The sequence below is a fragment of the Eublepharis macularius genome, chromosome 2, assembly GCF_028583425.1.
Source record: "Eublepharis macularius isolate TG4126 chromosome 2, MPM_Emac_v1.0, whole genome shotgun sequence".
NCBI lineage: Eukaryota > Metazoa > Chordata > Lepidosauria > Squamata > Eublepharidae > Eublepharis > Eublepharis macularius.
Genome location: NC_072791.1, coordinates 114,483,862 through 114,503,106, shown reverse-complemented (window position 1 = coordinate 114,503,106; position 19,245 = coordinate 114,483,862). Strand labels below are relative to the sequence as shown.

Sequence of the window (19,245 nt, the reverse complement as noted above, 5' to 3'; positions counted from 1 at the left end):
TAAGAAAATGCTAGAAAACAGAACTGGGGGGGGTGAGAAATGGGGAAAGTATTTGTTTGATGATGGAAAACATGCAATCATCGAAAAGTGGGTTGGAAGTGGCTGGGAGGTGGCAGGACAAACAAAACCGAAAGAAACATTACACACGAGGAAAAAATTGACTCAAAATCAGCTTCCAGAAAAAGATCAGGCTAAAAGAGGTCTCAAAAGAATTGGAAAAAAATAAGAGTAAAACAAAATCCCAAGTGAAAACTGAAGGCAAAAAAAAAAAAAATGTGTGCAGAAATCAGGCAATAAATCAAAGCAGTATGGTACCAGAACCAATTTTAAAAAAACTATGCGGACAATGCCTAAATCTCAAACACAGCTAAAGATGAAGCAATGTTTTGTTACTCAGAAGCATGTTTAGTGGTTTTTCAAAGTAAAGTGCTGGAGGGAATTTTCAATATACTTCCTAAAATTCCATTACCAAAGCAAAGGGAGGGAAGCATAATTTCTATGCAACAGAGCACTTATTCTTCTTTACCCCTTACTGAGATTACCTTACATAAAGTCTAGTGATAAGCATATTACTAAAAAAATATATCACTTTTTATTTTTTGATAAAGCAAAAGACCCAACAGAAAAAAGAAAAGATGAAAGAATAAAAATCCTCAAAAATCTATCCCCAGAAGTTTCATCAGTATCTCTTGCAGCATCCACTTCCTAGTGATTTTCTCCCAGATCTAGCCAGCTTTTTGCCTTGGCTTAAAAAAGCTATAGCCTCAAAAACTGAATTTTGTTTTAAAATAATAAATTAAGTACATTCTCCTTTTTTATTTATGTTACTTATAGTCTAACTTTCTCAGTGAGACTCAAGGCAGTTTACATAGTATAAGTCAATATAAACTGCAGCTAGAACATCCCATAAACAATGCAACAGGTTACAGCAACAGTCAGTACACAGTAGCATTGTTTACACTCCTTATCCATTGCAGTACAGCACAGCCCTTCTACCTGGGTAAAAAAGCCCTCCTGAACAATTCCCTTTTGCATAATTTGCAGAAAGACAGGGAAGTGAGAGCCCTCCTAACCTCATCAGGTAGGCCATTTCACAAGGTAGGAGCTGTAACAGAGAATGTGTGTGTGAGCAGACTATGCAATTTTGCCCATTTGCACGGTGGCACCTGCCTGACCCTGTTCAATGACCCTGTTCAAATGCGCAAAACTGACATGGAGGAGCACAGAGAGAGAGGTGCTCTTGTATCTATGGGAACCAAGGCCATGAAGTGTTTTATATGTGATAACCAAGACCTTGAACTGAGCACAGTAACTTACGGGTAGCCCATGGAGTGACTGCAGAATAGGAGTAATGCATGCTTTGCTCAGCTGCTGATAATAACTGAGCAGCTGCTTTTTTATCAAGAGCTAGGTGGAGAGTATATATTACTCCCATTCTGCAGTCACTCCATTTTTATTTTTCTTTACCCAGCGTAAAAATAATACACAAAGTGCACAAGTTAAATTGCCTGCATGTGACCAAATTATAGTGTAGTCAGTTTGAACACCCTCTTGTGGCCAAGTACTTTGTTCATTAAGATAGAGCTTGCTCATCATCATGAAAGAGCCATGCTCATCTATTCCAGCCCGCCCCCCAAAGCACAAACCTTTACAGACTTCCTGGGACTCCTATTAAAGCCAGGGGGGAGAGACCTGGCTCCATGTTTCTCTCTCTCTTTTACTGACACATAAACACTATATCATATACCTTCCCTACACTCTCGCCTTCTAATCCCCTAATCCCCACATATGGGAAACTCCTTCATCTCCACAACCCCACCAACAGTAATCATGTCTTACTCCCTCCCTCATTTCCAGTCAATCTGGGGGTCCCTTGTACTCTCAGAAAAGCATTTTTGCCTTCTCCCACCAGCCAGACCACTGCCCTGCCCCCTCGCGAGCCATCACCCTTCCCCTTAATGTAGAGCCTCAGCAAGCAGGCCCACCCCTTCTGGCTGATGAGGTCCCACCTGGCCCTTGGGTTATGAGAGGCCCACTTGTGAAAAGCCTAATCATAATCCATGGCTGTGCTGTCACCAGCAAGGGCCTGAGCCCTGAGTACGTTCCCTTGCTGGCTAGTCAGGTGCCAGCCCCGCTTGGGGTAGGCAACCTGTACAACCCCCATATAAATCATGTAGCCCTCCAGCCAATTGCTGGAAGTGCACTCCACTGCCCCCCTCTCAGTCCCCTTCCTGACCCATTTTGAGAGGGGTGCTCCTCCCATCTGCAGCATTGGGCCTGATCAGGGTGAAGATGTCTATGCAGTAGCCATCCAATATATGCTCCTGCATCCTGTGGACAAGGTGAATCCTAGGAGAGCATCATCCGTGAACAATGAGACAGGCAGAGGGGAATCAAGGGCCTACCTGTGGCCCAAACCTCCCTGGGGTCAGCCCCACTCCTTCTTTGGCCCGCCCTGCGATGTAAAGCCCAAGCCACAAGGCCTTCACAGTAGTTCTCCCCAGAAGACCTCTTGTCAAGTGGTGAGGAGTAGAGATGGTCACGAACCGGAAAAAAACTGAACCATGTAGTTCATGGTCCGTCAAATTTCACGAACCACGAACTTTCATGAACCTGTCCCTGGTTCGTGAACCGGTTCATTTGGTTCGTGAAAACGTCACATCCAGGTCAGAAAATCGTCACTTCCAGGCCAGCAGAAGGTCACTTCTGGACCAGCAGAAGGTTACTTCCAGGTTAGCAGAAGGTCTGCAGGAAGTCCATCCCCTGTTGCCTAGGAAACTGATTGATTGGCACCAGGCTGTCTGCAGCAACGAACCAAAAAATGAACCAAACAAACCAGCCTAAAAGTTCGTGGCAGTTTGTCAGAAATGGGATCTGATGAACCGTGGTTCACCAACCACAAACCGGCCTGGTCTGTGCTTAATTTTGGTTCGTATTTCGGTTCATGCCCATCTCTAGTGAGGAGTCACCTGTGGTTCCCCCACTTCCTGAGTCCTCTTTGCAACACCTGGACCACCACTGTTTCCTTCAGGAGGTCCTCCTCTTCTTGGGCAGCCACCACTGTTCCAGACTGCTAGAGCCCTCGGAGCTGTGGCTGGGGCAACACACGGTCCTGCAGCCCCTGGCTGGCCTCCTTCCCCTGGCCACTGTGCATGGCTCCTGGGAGGGGATCTCAACAGGCTCCAGGGAGTCTGGAGCCACCCCAGGCCCAGAATTCTCCAACTGCTCCGCCCAGGCAGTAAGGAGCTCCAAGGCCCAGCTGATGCCCTGCAATGCACTGGTGGCAGGCCTCTGGTTGGCCATCCCTCAGTTCCCAGCTGCCCCTGCCTACCAGGAGCCCGGCAACCCCACAGAGCAACCATGTGGCCATGCTGACTCCCTGCAGGAGCAGAGCAATCTGTGGAGGAGGATGCCTGGGACCAACTCAGAACAAAAAGAAGTTTCCCTTAGTAACAACACTAGCAACAGAAGTGGACAAACCACGACTAACGGATATAGCCAGTAAACGATAATGTCAAAAGTATAAAGAATTTTAGTGTGATTAAGTGACACAGTGCAATATAAATAATAATCTTATAGATATATATACAGTCAACAAGAATAACTATACAATATATGGCTTAAAGGCGGCCAATCAAAAATCTATATTTAAACAGTGGTGCAACCAAGTTCATGACAGAGATGAGAAAGATGAACCATGAGGACCCCTTGTTCCTGTTCAAATTAAATTCTTGAGTTGATGTACTCTTCTTGCTTTTTTACAACAGGTAGAACAAGAAGATGGAAAGCTCTGTAGGACTGAACCCAACAAGGAACTGGTAATCAACAATGCTTGTTTCCAGACTGCATCAGGGGCCAACAGACCTCCTCACCAAACATCTCTGGAAGCAATACTGACGCTTTACAAATTATTAGCAACAGTACGACGCATCTCTCTTAGTTGGCCGTGCGCAACCCAAGCCACCCAGGTGAGTCTAGGGGCCGGTGCTTCTCTGAGTACAGCAATATCAAATAACCACAGGTAAAATGTCAAGTGTCAGGTAAGGAAGAAACACACTGAGAAAAAAGCAAGTTATTGTTTTGCAAGCTATCATGCAATTGAAAATGAAATTACATGAAATACAATTACTTGCTCCACAATTATTTTTTAAAAAACCACCTAAATGCCACTAGCAGATCTTTCATAAGAAAATGTGGCCATCTCAAATTCTATAAAATGTTTACTAGCTGTTGACCAATGCATACCTGAGTAGAAATGTAAAGAAACTTGGGTTAAAAGGTAAGACAGAAGTGAATTTGAGTAAGAGAGAGTCCAGATAAGCCACTGTCTCATACCTACATTCAAAGAGCAAATCATAAGTAAACCCTAATACCAATATCTAAGCATATCTGCACAGCAAAGAACACTAGATATTTTGGGAACAGGAAAAGAGTTTGTGTAACACGTTCATCAGCTCAACATACTTGTCCTTTTCTATTTACTTTAATCTTTATTATTTTTTGGCAAATCCTTAATTCCCTCCTCTTCAAGAAACTAATCTCAAACTCATTTAAGCAAGGAGTATAAATCACTCACTGACTTGTCCATGAGGTTTATTACTCCAAAAAATCATTCTGACTTCTTGTCATAAAATATGGGTCACAGAGAGTCTGTGTTACTAAGTAATGGGCCCTCAAGAATATCTCAATGGAATTAGTGGCAAAGATGATATAGTTTCCACAATTTATTTAAAATATTTATCTCCACAATGCCCAACACAGCTTACAAAATATAAACCCTTATAGGACCTCATCACGTGTTACACAAACTCAAGCTTGGTTTGGATGAAACCCTTACCCACCTTGTGTTTAACATGTGACCGTAATACTTGTAAGCCTACCTTTAAAACAGGGTGGTGGAGAAATAATCTCCTGTGTGCATGTGGATGCAATAGGAGAGTCTTCATCCCCTCCTTTCACCCCCACATGCTTAAACTAGCCAAGAAAGGGGGGCCGCTATTTGCATTACTGATTATTCCATGTCTCTGCCAAGAATCATCTTTTATCATCTAATCATGCCTGGGCAGAAGCCCGGAATTGTCAGTAATGCAAATAGCTCTCCCCCATGGCTCTTTTACTTAAAGCATTCAGGGATGAAAGGAGGGGATAAAGACTCTCGTCCAGTCCCCCCAGCCAGATGTCCAATCAGAGGCATTTAGTAATTTCTTCAGCTCAAGGTGTGTCAGAATAATTCTGCTCTGCTCTGCACCTTTTATGGAACAGAGTGTGGGACCTTTCCATACTATCTGGCAGGCTATTCCAAAGTGTGGTCACAGCTACTGAAAACAAGTGCAGAAGCTGTATATGAGTGGACCTCCTCATCAAAAGTGAAGAGCCCAATTAACTCTGCTTAGATCGTATGGGAAAGTGGTCCATTAGACATGTAAATCCCAGGCCATCAAAGACTTTTAAAATAACAACCAGCCCTTTAATTTCACCCAGAAACAGATAGGTAACCGGTGAAGCTGCCAAAACACATAGGTAGTATGATCATAACAATATAAACTGGTCAATAATATAGCAGCTGGCTGTTCTTCTGCTCTCTCCCGCTGAAACCAGGGGCAAGCTGAAGGCAAGAAGATGGCAGTGCTTGGTGGGGTGAGCAAAGGTAAGAGACTTTTCCCTCAGGGTTAAGAGAGAAGACAGAGAAATCTGATCTGAAAAAGAAGCAACAAGTCTTTTGGTCTTCAAGACAACTTTCAGAATCATTCAAAGCAAAAGTAATAGAGTAAGAGTGTTTTTATATTTGAGCTTGGTATACTAATATACAAGATTATGATCCAGATTAACTGAATCAAGGGCTGCACGCTTGAGTTGAAAACAAAATAATTCTTGGATATTTCTCAGGTGTTTGCCCCCTTGTCCACTAGTGGCAGGAGGTTGCAAAACCCCCAGTGATTACCCACTCCCAGCAGGCAACCTGAGAAAGTGAGCACCAGGTGCAATCCTGGTGAGGTGTGACAACAACAACACTTCCTGAAGTGACGTTGTCTCGCCAGCCGTGGACATGCTCTCACGCTTTGCTAGGGTCAATTTTGGCCCCAAATGGGCTAAATTTTCCCCACGCAAAGTGTAAGAGTACTCCCATAGCCAGCGTGATGACGTCACTTACAGGACATCATTGTGCAAGTCCAGGAATGTGTGTGTAAAGAAAAATATCCTGGGAGGATCAAGGTAAGTGCTGGGTCCCCTCCCCACCAGGGGGGCATACGGACCTGACAACCCTAAACATTAGCTAAAACAAAAGTCTTCATTCTGCAAAAGCTTATGCTGCAATCATGTCTTTTAGGTGTTGCAGGCTTCTTGGTTTGGTTGACACAAACTTAACTTGGCTATTCCACTAATACCCCTTAGATTAGGCCCAGTTTGTTTACATTTAGTTGAATCAAATGGGAGGTGTTATTACACAGAACAGTTAATGTGCATGTACAGAGAACAAGAAGGAAAGTCTCTGCCCAAAGGATATTACAACTGCAGTAAAGGCCATCCTCTTCACAACTAACTGATGTTTTTGCTTCTTAGAGTGGGGCCTGACCTTCTGAACTGAGGGTTGCCAACTGGTATGGAGAAAAATATCCTGTCCCTTTAATAGAGGCTTAATGTATGACAATGGATTGTTGAAGCTTTTTGTAGCATGGAGGCAAATAACATCACCTGATAAATTATGTCCCATTAATCATCTATTGCCCTGATCTGGATAGTCCAGGTGACCCTGCTCTCATCAGATCTCAGCTGCTAAGCAGGGTCAGCCTTGGTTAGTAATTGGATGGGAGACCTCCAACGAAGACCAGGGTTGCAGAGGTAGGCAATGGCAAACCACCTCTGTTAGTCTCTTGCCATGAAAACCCCATCATGTCAGCTATGACTTCAGGCATTCTCCACCACCAATCCTCTGTTTTTCTACACGCCAGTTGACAGCCTCATTTATCATTCAGAACCAACATTAAATGTGCTTAATATGACAGAGAAAAAAATGTATTTCGTATGGAAGAGTCTGGTCTCTTTAATTTGGGGGCTGGTTCAAAGAAAATTTGTCTATAATGATTCCAATGTACATGGCATGTCATTTTTAGGGTTACATTTTTCCATGCATAAGGCCAGCAAATGACTGCATATGTTAGTGGGAATGGCCAGATAAAAATAAAAAGTATGCAGGGAAAGCTCCCACAATTTTCTCCAATGTTCAAAATTGTCATATCTGATTATTCCTACATCAGAAAGACTCACATATATGATAATTTTTGGCCTCTTCTCTACAGCCAGAAGAAGGATAAAACCAACACATAAGAGTGGCGAAAATCAGGCCACAGCGTTATTGATTATAAATTCTCAGGTTCTTCTGACATGACACAGTTGGGGGAAAATAGGTACTTTTGACAGACTGCCAACCTTCCTTTTGGGAATAACCAAGGGAAACCTCTTGAAGGCCTATTGAACATGCCAAATCTGAGATGGATTTTATGCACTTTTCCCTCAGAGTACTTTAACAGGACCCCTTTTTTGGGGTAATGTGGGGAGCCCATTGCCTAAATGCCCATCAGCCAGAATCATCGTTACCCCTTGGTAATTTTAAATGTGGCCGATGTGCTATGTGTAAGCTATTGTGGGAGGGGAGGGAGATTTCTGTTAAGAATCGTAAGCTATCTGTTAAGCATTTTGCATCATGTTATACATCAGGTGTTGTATATTTGATTGAATGTCCTTGTGCTATGTTTTACGTTGGTTGTACTATAAGACCGTTAAAAACTAGGATCTTTGAACATATGTCTAGGATTAGACATAGAGTAATGGAGGCGCCTTTAGTCCAACACTTTACTGAGCATCAACACGATGAGACCTCATTTAGAGTATCGGTACTTGAGGTTCTACTGAAGGGACACGTGAACCAAAATAGTTTATTGAAAAGGGAAGCTTTCTGGATTGTCTCTTTACAGACGGTTAGACCCCATGGCCTTAACACTGAACTCTCATTGAATTGCTTTTTGTAATCAGTTATGTTCCTTTAAAGTTCTGCAGTGGATAATGAGGACGTTATTTAAGCTTTGAATGGACAATTTGACGACGCGCAGGAGAAGATACAGCTGCCGCCGTCCGGGTATTGGAAAAATACGCGTCCTTGTTAACTATTTATAGAAATACACTTTGAGTGAATATAACAGGTCAGTTTGTTTTGGCGATGTATAAATAATCTTATGAGATGTTAATCTTGTATATTAATATAAGAATGTTACTTTGTTACAGTTGTGAACCACGCCCCTGAGGAAGGGGACGAAATCTGTATGTAGCCGGCCCCAGATTGGGCATGGCCATTTTTTTGTCATGAATTTTTCTCATTTGTCCTCACATAAGAAGACTTTGCGAAGATTCATCTGAACGCCGTTGTTAAAGAACACACATAGACGGTGGAAATCCTGGACAATCTTTATTGACTGTTCCTAAGCAGGTTGCATTATTAAGTTTAGTAAATGTATTAGAAAACACTTAATTATAATAACAAACTAGCTGTGTGTTTTAATATTGTGGCTCCCGTGAGAATTTTTCTCCTTTTCTTTCATCAGCCAGTTGTGACATTAGTTAAGCACATTTAACAGTACAATCAGATACGTATCTATTTTGCTATGAGAAAGGCAATGACCCCAGCATCCTTTGGCCGCTCAGAATCTTAGGTAAAATTCTTTCCTGGCCCTTTTAACCAGTGGTTACTCTGTGGAGACAGCACTGACAATTAGCAACACTAGAATTTAACATTGTAATTCTAGGTGTAAGCTAACTAAACGAGACCAGATTGGGACATTTTAAATCAGAAAATTACAAAATATTTTACTCTAGAAATGACAAATTTTGAAGAAATACTGTTGCTCTAATAATGAGGCAAGATATAGCACAAGCAATCAGGGACTATTACACAAAGTCTGATGGATTAATATCAATCAGACTTCCCAGAAAGAGGAAGAAATTGAAAGCTTTTATGCAAGCGTCCAGAATGAAACTGATCATACACCTAAACAGGATGTGCTCATAATCATAGGTGATTGGAATGCAAACATAGCAAACAAGAACCAAAATTGTCAGGAAATTTGGACTAGGATTACAAAACGAAGCAGGAGAGCAATTCATAGAATTTTGTGATGGCAACAACTTTTTCATTGCAAGCATATGCTTCAGGCAACCGAACAGACTATTGTATACATGGACATCACTGAATGGCCAATACAGAAATCAAATAGATTACATAATTGGAAGATGGGGATGGAGAAGCTCTGCTAAAACAAGACCAGGAGCTGACTGCGGTACCAACCAAAATCTGTTCATATCTTGAATAAAGCTGCAACAGATTTACCAGGCTGAGATAATTGAATGTGAAACAGAAGAACTGTGGGTCGAAACCAGAAATATTATCAAGAAAGAATGTGCAAATACTGTTCCTGTAGCTAGAAGAAACAAAAAGCCTCAATGGATAACTGATGAAACTCTACAAATTGTTAAAGATAGACAAGAAACAAAACTAAAAGGTGAGAGACACAGAATTCTAAATGCAGCTTTTCAGCAACTTGCACACAGAGACAATTATAATAACCAGTGCAAAGAAATAGAAGAGAACAACAGAAAAGTAAGAACAAGATATCTGTTCCACAATATCCAAGAAATCAAAGGGAAATTCAAAACATATCTAGGAATGCTGAAAGAGCAACATGGAAATGTATTATCTGATCAGGACAAAATACAAAAAAGATGGAAACAATACACTGAAGAACTACACAAAAGAGATGAAAGGAAGACAGATTCCTTCAAAGAATAATCTTTTGATGAAGAACCTACAATTCTAGAAAGTGAAGTGAAAGCTGCACTCAAAGCAATTGGTAGAAACAAATCTACCAGGAGTAGATGGGATATTAATAGTGCTATTTCAAGTTACAGTAACAGAGTCCATCAAATTTTTAACAAAAATATATCAATAAATATGGAAAACAAAACAATGGCCCACAGACAGGAAACATTAAATTTATATTCCAATTCCAAATAGGGTATGTTAGCAGCCAGACCCCCTTCCTCACACAGTTTATAGATGGAACATTATAAATGTCCCTCATAAGTCCAAGGCACTGCCTGGCCCAGAACAGATGCCAGCTGGGCAGAAGTCTAGAAAACTACCAGAACATGAGTCAGAGGCAGCTGACTGATTGACAGACCCTCCAAACCCCAGAGAGATGAAGAATGAGGTTTCCTGAGAAAACCCTAATCTAACCCCTTCAATGCCCTGCTATACTTTCCCCTCACTCACCTATTCTAATCAAAGCTATTCAGCAAACCTGATAGCTTTCCCATCCAGTACTTACCAGGACATCAAGTAATATTTTCACATATAGTCTATCCCAGATAGGAACCTTCAAACCTCTCCCAATTTATTGTCCTACCTCTGGACAAACCATTAAGCCATTATTTTTGAGAGCAAGACATCAAGCTTGCTCCAGGGAACATTTTGCCTTATAACTGGTGTCCCTAGGCATGTTCTGTGTGCGTATGTTCTGGATCCATATACCCACTCTCAAGTTCGCCGTGAAACACTGGTCATTTTTGCTGCTGCCTCCATGGATTCCTCTTATCCTTGAGACTGGTAACTATTGCCCTCCCTGAAACTGCTTTCTCCCATTTTCCTCCTTGATTTTCTTAGTTAGCCTTTTATGTGTGCTATGTGCATTTGTGTTATTGCCCTTTTTATTTCTCTTTAATAAAAAAAACCTTTCCAGTTGAACATGTGCCTGACTTATTTGAGAGTTCTCTAAGGGAATAATCCCTATAAACATTGGTGGAGATTTTACCACAAAGATTGTTACCATCAATGGAATGGGAAATGTTGATATTCACGCTGGATTCAGAAAAGGAAGACGCACCAGAGATCACATTGCAAATTTACATCAGTTACTGGAGCATACCAGAGATTTCAGAGGAAGATAATTTGTCTTTTATAGACTACAGCAAAGCTTTCAACTGTGTGGATCATGAAAAACTATGGGCGGTTTTTAAAAAATGGGTGCACCACAACATCTGATTGTTTTGATATGCAACTTGTACTTTGGACAAGAGGCTGCTTCTTGCCTTCCCACCCACCTTTGTCTGACTCCCTCTCTTCACCTTTCCCTTCTCCCTGCAGTAGTATCTCCCCTGTGGACCAGTTACATGGTGCTGACTGAGCCAGGCACAGGTGCATGGTGCAAGGACCTGCAAGGACTTTTAAAGAGTACTTCACGTATCCCTGTATCCCCTTCCCCACACTTTCCCTCCTCCTAGTAGTCTCTATGTGCCCACCTTTCCCCAAGTCCTTCTCTCCTTCAAACCCACTAAGGAATTTAACTTTTATCTTTCCCCCATCATCTATATTTATTGATTTACTTCATTAATATACTGCCTTAGTATATAAGTTTTAGATTTGCAAGGGCAGCCGTGAAGAAACAAAAAATGATCCTTAAGTGTAAAGGAAGTGTCGTTGGAGACCAAGGTCAAGAAACTAAGGTATTCCCCATTACTATGTAAGGACAATGAAAAAGAGATGACAGAAATAAAGTTAATTTGAAATGTTGGGTTGGAGGAGAGTTTTATGTATACCATGGACATCCAAAAATGCAAATAATTATGTTCAAGATCAAATCAAGCCTGAATTCTCCCTAGGAGCTAAAATGATGAAACTGAGGCTTATTGTACTTTGGTCACATCATGAGAAGATAAGACTCAATGGAAAAGTCAATAATACTAGGAAAAGTTGAAGGCAGAAGGAAAAAAAGGAAGATCCAGTATAAAACAGCTTAGCTGACTCAATAAAGGAAACCACAGCCTTTAGTTTGCAAGGTCTAAGCAAGGTTGTTAATGATAGGATACTTTGGATGTCATTAATTCACAGGGTTGCCATAAGTCAGAAGAATGGACAAGTCAAGTTTATAATGGTGTTCTTTAAACTAGCTTTTCAGCAATTCACTGGTATGCAGCTTGAAACAATCTAGTTTCTTTTTGTTCATTTAAAAATGAACAAAGGACCAGTATTTGATAATGCACTTCTTTCAAGGATGGGTCATCATGTTCTCTTTCTTTTCTACCAACGTTTGCATTATTTGTCTTGGTTTTCTGGTAACATTTATATTTTTTTCATAAACACATAGAACACTTATGTTTCCATTAGTTTGTTATATAAGTCTTGGTTGTCTATCTTGTAAACTTTATACCAAAAAACCTTTTATTCTATTTGCTGACTTGTTTTCTACTTTTAACAGCAATATATTTCTTTTTACCATAATTTTCATTATGGTTAACAGACCAAACCTTGACAGACCCACTCAAAGTTGCTTACATTCCCAAGCTAAAAGGTGTTTCATGTGTATAAAGACATTTTATGCTATCTAACCACCAAACAGTATGGAATAACTGCTGTGCTTTTCTATCCTTTTCTTTCATATTTTTACTTTTGCAGTTTTACACAAAAGCATGTATTTTAAGAAGTCTGCAGTTATATTATCTGGGATTAAAGTAACCAGCAATATCAAACTGTTTCCTCCTAACAGTATTACATTATATATTCACTGGGACTGAAAGTCATAGATGAGAATGAGATAAGGCAAAAAAGCAACTTCCATGAGCAGGTCTGTCCATTCTTCTAAACCAGATCAGCTTCCATGTTATAATTTAAATACACAACAGCATACCTACTCTGAAAGGGGGGGGGGTCAGAATGGTAAATAAAATATTTATTATTTAATTTACATTAAAAATTCCCAAAAAAACCCTAGTCTAGATATTAACAATTAAATACTACATTAACAGTGATATCCTAAGCAGATTTACTCCAGTCTAAGCCCATTGAAATACTAGAGAACCATGGAGTTCTTCTACTCACTGCTTTACTTCAAGAAGAATATAAACATGTCATACTAGTGTCAATTATGACCCAGATGATGATAATGAGGGTAATGCTTGTTACATTACTAAATTTAGGCAGGAAGCATAATAGTGAGAAACTGACTGGAAGCTCCATGAAACCCATTCTTATATCTGTGATATAAATGATTGTACAATCCTCTGGCTTAAATAAGAATTGACACCTGTTACTGATATCTAGGGTGAGTGTAATAAACAAACTAGTTTACACAGATTAGAATGAAATGGCTTGTCTTAAAAGAATCACCCCAGCCTTACAAGGGAAATTTATTAGTCAAAGTAACTTCCATAAGAAGATTCCCTTACAGGATCAGAAACCGCATAGACAGAATGGAAGCAGATCCCCAATTACTACCTGTTTCCTGATGGAAGGCAATATATGTAACTCCAATTTCATGAGGTATTTTTTCAAAAGATTGATTAACCTGTACAGCAAATTAACCTAGTCACTAATGCAAGCCACAGAAAATTAAGTGGGAGTTAAAACCAATCAAAATTAATGTTGAATAGGAAAGTATTTAAATCCCAACAATTCCAATGGAATTTAGAGTGGATTGCTATGGGATTGCTCTATACGACAATGAAGTATGGCACAAGCAATAGACAAGAGAGAATAAGGTGAACCACACTAGAGAATGGTGGACGAGATCATAAGATGGGGAATAAACCTAACACAAATGGGTCAAGCAAATAGAAGCCATGACAAATATTAGCAAGAACGGGGAAGGAAAGAGGGGTCATCAGCTTGACATAAAATACTATATAAAGTGTTGAAGACCCAAGTAGAGTGTTCAAACAAGAAATCTGGCAGTGCACTCCCCCATATAAAGCAAGATGACATACTTTTAAACACCTGCTCACACTATTTGTCATCCCATCCATAGCTTTAACCACCTTTAGCATCAAGAAACAACAAGAGGAAAACAGTCCCTTCCTTGTCCCAACTAGTGAGCCTTTCTTTTTAAAATATAAAAGTCAGAATCCAAAGAAGTTCCAGGCACTTTAGACTTTGTCCTGAATAGATGCCACAGGAGCAACATGACAAATTGCATTTGAAACTGAATGGTGTTTTGAAAACCACATGTTCAAAAAAATAAATAAAAAATGGGCTGGTTTAGGACCTCACGGAATGTACTCTAAATGAAGCAGTTTTAGCACTGTTTCCATAAACTATTAGCCAAGACACCTTTTGGTGTTTGATCTACAGGAAAAAAGCTCTTATGAATCCATCCTCATGGAATTGTACCAGTGTCAGATTATACTCACTTTTATATAGTACTTGATTGTATGCAGCAATTCTTATTTTGAAGTCAACCTGTCTACTGCCACCATTATTAAAACAGAACACAGCACAGGAATAGTTTACAAACCATTTTTAAGAGCCAACAGAGAAACCATTATCCTAGACATTCTTATGGTACTGATATGAGGTTGATACTCATTTCCATGCTCTTATCTGTTGTGGATCCATCTGCCTCCCTTTCTATATTAAAACAAAATTAGGAAGAAAGTGACTGTAGTAACAAAAGCCTCCCACAAAATCATTCTGTGCAAGGTAAAATCCAGAAGGGGGCCTATAACCATTCATCAACAAGAGATAGAGGAGCACTTGCCCGGTAGGCCACTTAAAACAGCAGAAGAAAATGGGCCTCATTTGTTATATTTTACAATTCGCCAGCCAGAAAAAAAAAACAGGGCTGCAGGGCCAGGGAATAATGATCTCTTCTCTGCTAGAATCTTGCGAGACAATCAGGCTCCCTGTAAAAAAAACTCCCACGGACACACAAATAACATTTGTGCATTGCAGTCAAGCACAGCTATTATGTAAAAATCTGCAACTTTTGTTAAAATGATTTGGAAGGAGGAGCAGGATGAAGAGAGACACCCTGAGAAGATGGCACCTCTGCACTGTATCTACGGTCCTCGTCTCTTCCGCGGCGTCAAAGAAAAGGAACCAGGCGGCATCTAGCACCAGCCACGCGCTTTCCCCTACAATTCAAGCAGGAGCCATCAGCAAGCTACCTGCAAAGCCCGACTGCTGTAAAGAAAGGCCCCGCGCTCCTTTCTGAGAGGCACAGTCCTGACTGCGGCGCCTCGCAGCCAAAGCGCCCTCGCTGAGCTGTTCCCGGCAATTCCTCCCCAAAGCCTCTGCGCGGAGCCGATTCCCCACCGGGGTCTGAGGGCGCAGAGCTTACCTTGCTCCGCCTGGACACCCCGGAAAAGCACGAAAAGCACCCCGAGAAGCATGACAGCTTTGGAGAGGGGCTCCCGGCCAGCCGCCGCCTCGGCTCTTCTTCGATCAGGGCATAGCAGGCGCCCGCGGCGAAGGCGAGTGCCTGCTGCAAAAAGTCCCCGCAGGCGCACGGGGGGCTCACACCTCTGGGCGACCGCAGCCGTCCCCGCCGCCTCCTGGCTGAGACCCATTTGTGGGGCCGCTCGGCTCACGCATCCCTCCCGAGGGTCCGTGCCTGCCCTTTGGTGCCTCGGCGCTCGCGGCTGCCCATGGCTCCTTAGCCACCGCCTGCTGCTGCTCCTCCTCCTCTAGGGGGCGAGCTCCCTCCAGTGCCGTCGCTGCTTTCCAGCGGCAGGTGTAAAGGCTGCTGCGAGGAGCGGCCCTTGAGGGATTCGCCCGCCCTCGGGCCGTTCCTGCCTCGCGCGGAAGAGGTCTTTGACTAGCGGACTCCTGCGGCTCCTTCACTCCCTCCCTCCCTCCCTCCCTCCTTCGGCCGCGTGCCTGTCGAGTCCGTCGCTGGCTCTAGGGCTGCGATTGGGATTGCAGCGTTGAAAGGGCGCTTCATCGACAAAGGAATCACGTAGCAACCCTCCGCCCCTTTCCCGCTTTCGAGACGGCAACGCTTCTGAGGCAAGAGGGACCTCTTCTGGGCTCAGGAAGCCCTCACTGAAGAAGGGTGAGGGGAGAAAGAAAGAAACACCCCGAAGCTGTCACCCCCCAGTGGGAAGGGCGCCGCCCTTTTGATATGGGGCTTGCCTATGAAGCCTAAAGGTATTCTCTTCAAACATTTATCATTGGCCCAAACTGACAGGATTCTAAAAAATAGTAGTCCAGTGGCACCTTGAGTGCGAACAAGATTTATTCTCAATATCGTTAGTCTATGCCAGTGGACTTCTCTGTTTTCCTCGAGTCGACTAATATGGCCACTCCACTATTAATCTAAAAATCTACCCATTATCTCATCTGCTGCCCAGATCTTTATGTGAAAATAGTTCTAGGGGCTCGGACTACATAGTGAAATGGGGGGGGGGGGATAATAGAACTTAGTGTAAAATAATTTTATAAATGATCTTTTTGTACCTTAGGACATCAAATTGTACAACTTTTGTATATATAAAAGCTTAGGAGCTCTCAGTGTAGCAAAAAGAGAACACATTCCTACTTTTAATGTATATGTTTGTTATAATGTCATGTAAACATACTTGTGATTTTTTAGTTTTTCTGAATAAACGGGGGGGGGGGAATAAACACACACAAAATCTACCCATTGAAAATATATTTTGGCAACTTTCCAGATTAACTGAAGTAATTAAATTAAGAAATGGTAAACAACAAGAAGCAACTTTTGATATTAATTTGAACTCTTTCCTTGAATTTTGGAAGAAAGAAGGGGCAGGAAGCTGCACAGCGCGGGTCATTACCGGAACGCCAATGCATGCATATATAACACCGGTATTGCGTCAGCTGCACTGGCTGCCGGTGGAGTACTGAATCAGGTTCAAGGTTTTGGTACTAACCTATAAAGCCCTATGCGGACTGGGACCGGCATATGTGCAGGACCGCCTCTCCCCATATGAACCCCAGAGGACTCTTCACTCTAGCGATAAACATCTACTAAAGATCCCTGGCCCTAAGGAGGCCTGCCTGGCATTGACCAGGGCCAGGGCTTTTTCAGTCCTGGCCCCAGCCTGGTGGAACGCTCTGTCCAATGAGACCAAGGCCCAGAGAGACTTGTTAGCTTTTTGCCAGGCCTGTAAGACAGCTGTTCCGCCAGGCATTTGGTTGATGCGAGGTGGTGCCCCCTAGCCGGAGGAGTACAACATATGCCCTCCCTGCTAGTGATACCTCCATCTCTCATATTTCCCTGCCAAAATGCTTTGGAGATGGATAAAAAGGTGGTCATTTAAATTATGTGCTGCTGTGTTATATACACATACATACGTGTGTGTGTGTGTGTGTGTGTATCTGTATTTAAGATGTTTTATGGTTTTTAATTGTATATACTATGAAATATGATTTTTAAATTGGTTATAATCCGCCCTGAGCCTGCTGATGCGGGGAGGGTGGAATATAAATTGAATTGAATTAAATAAATAAATATTAACAATTATAATTTTTCTGCATTGATTGCAATTCTAAATAAAATAAAATGTACTTTTTTGTTTTGCATATCAGACAAAGTAGGGGTTTCCTGTATTAAATGACAAAATTAATGTATCTGTCTTGTTTTATATGTTGAAATTTTATTTATATTGATCTTTTGTATCTTTTCAAGCAATTCAAAGCATTAGAGCATGCCGCCCACATGCCCTCTATTCCTCTCTCAACCCTTTCATGGTCCATTTCCATTTAAATTAAATAAATATGCTGAATAAATGAAGACATAAAATTGGTTTCCCCAATATTTCTGGAGGAAAATTGAGCCAATCATAAAGTTTTTATTTATTTATTATTTATTTAAGTCATTTATAGTCTGCCATTCTCACTGAGACTTAAGGCGGATTACACAGTGTGAAATTAGAACAATCAGTATCATGGACATTTCCATACAGTGTCAAGGACATTTCCATAAACAATGCCATAGATTAAATAAGTACAAGTTTTAAAAGACGCAGCATTAGCAAGGATCCAATACAGAGCTGAAGAAATACTGAAACAGAACATAATTCTAGGACAGATATTAGACAACATGAAGTACAAGTAGTACATAGGAGTACATATTTAAAGCAACAGATAATATGTATGGCACCATAGTGGTGAAGTCTATGGTCCCTAATTCATTAGTGAAGCATCTGAGACCCCCTCCCTACAATACAACCCTCCTATCTGAGTAAAAAGCCTTTTTGAATAATTTATTTTTGCCAGGAGAGTGGGGTACTTTGGCAGAAAACTAATCAAAAAGTTGGGTTGCCAGCCTCCAGGTGGCAGCTGGAGATCTCCCAGAACTACAACTGAGCTCCAGACTAGAGAGATCACTTGCCATTGAGAGAATGACTTCTTTGAGGAGATCCTTCCCCTCCTCAAAGTTTCCACCCCAGTTCTCCAGGAATTTCCCAACCTGGATTTGGCAATCCTATTTTTGGAAAAAATCTTTCTATGCTGCTGCTTTTGCTTGACTCATCTATTTAGAAAAAAAGGTAAGACATAAATTTGTTTTAAAAACAATGAAAATGTTACACCACAATAAATTCATCTCTCTCATATTCAGTCAGCCTTTAAAAGTAACTTTTTAATTTAAGAGCAAGATTCTAATCTAGTAACGCTTAAAAGACCAACAAGATTTCCAAGCTATATGATGTTTAATGAGGGAGCTGTCAGGCTATGGAAAACAGGATACATAGTAGCTGACTTCCCCCCTTGCAGCAAGAAATCCAAGCTCGCTTGAGTCAAGGTTGTTTATTGGAAAATCAAAACTAAAGCATATATATGTCCATAGATTCTACAGAAGCAATATAAGCGACTGGCTGTACATAGATCTCTTGCTGAGAATGACGTAGGGGAGGCTTGCTACAAAGTTCCAGTCCTTCCCTGGGAGCCCCCCACCCGCAGGACCCAGCTGGGCATAGTCAGTCAGTGGGAGAATAGGAGAGAACCGTCCCACTGTGGTGAATAGGAGAGAACCGTCCCACTGTGGTGAGCCATTCGAGATAAGCACGCTGTCTTCCCAGGAGCAAACTGGCCTGTGTGAAAAACTACACACACTCATACACTGAATAATTACAGCAAAACAAGAAAGATGGAAGGACTGTGGATGACAGACCTGACAGGAGCTTTGACTTTCAAATTAATTAGTGCATATTAATTAATTAGTGTATATTAATTAGTGTAAACTAGTTAGTGTACATTAATTAGTGTATATTTTATGACTGAATTCTCTTTTAAATCTACTTATGGTTTTAATTGTATAAATTAATTCTAATATGTTTTTAAACTGTTGTAATCCGCCCTGAGCCCTTCGTGGGGAGGGCAGAATAGAAATCCAAAGTAAATAAGTAAATAAAATGCTTATACCCTGGAAATCTTGTTGGTCTTGAAAGTGCTACTGGACT

The 19,245-nt window shown here is 41.5% G+C and overlaps 1 protein-coding gene across 1 annotated transcript in view; it reads right to left on the bottom strand.

Moving 5' to 3' along the window:
* The window catches only part of KIAA1549L (KIAA1549 like), a 242,499-nt gene extending 227,112 nt beyond the window's left edge, over window positions 1-15,387 (bottom strand). The window contains exon 1 of the mRNA XM_054972418.1: window positions 15,159-15,387. Within this exon, the coding sequence (XP_054828393.1) occupies window positions 15,159-15,387 (229 nt within the window). The remainder of the gene's footprint in view (window positions 1-15,158) is intronic.
* Between the last annotated feature and the right edge of the window lie 3,858 nt (window positions 15,388-19,245).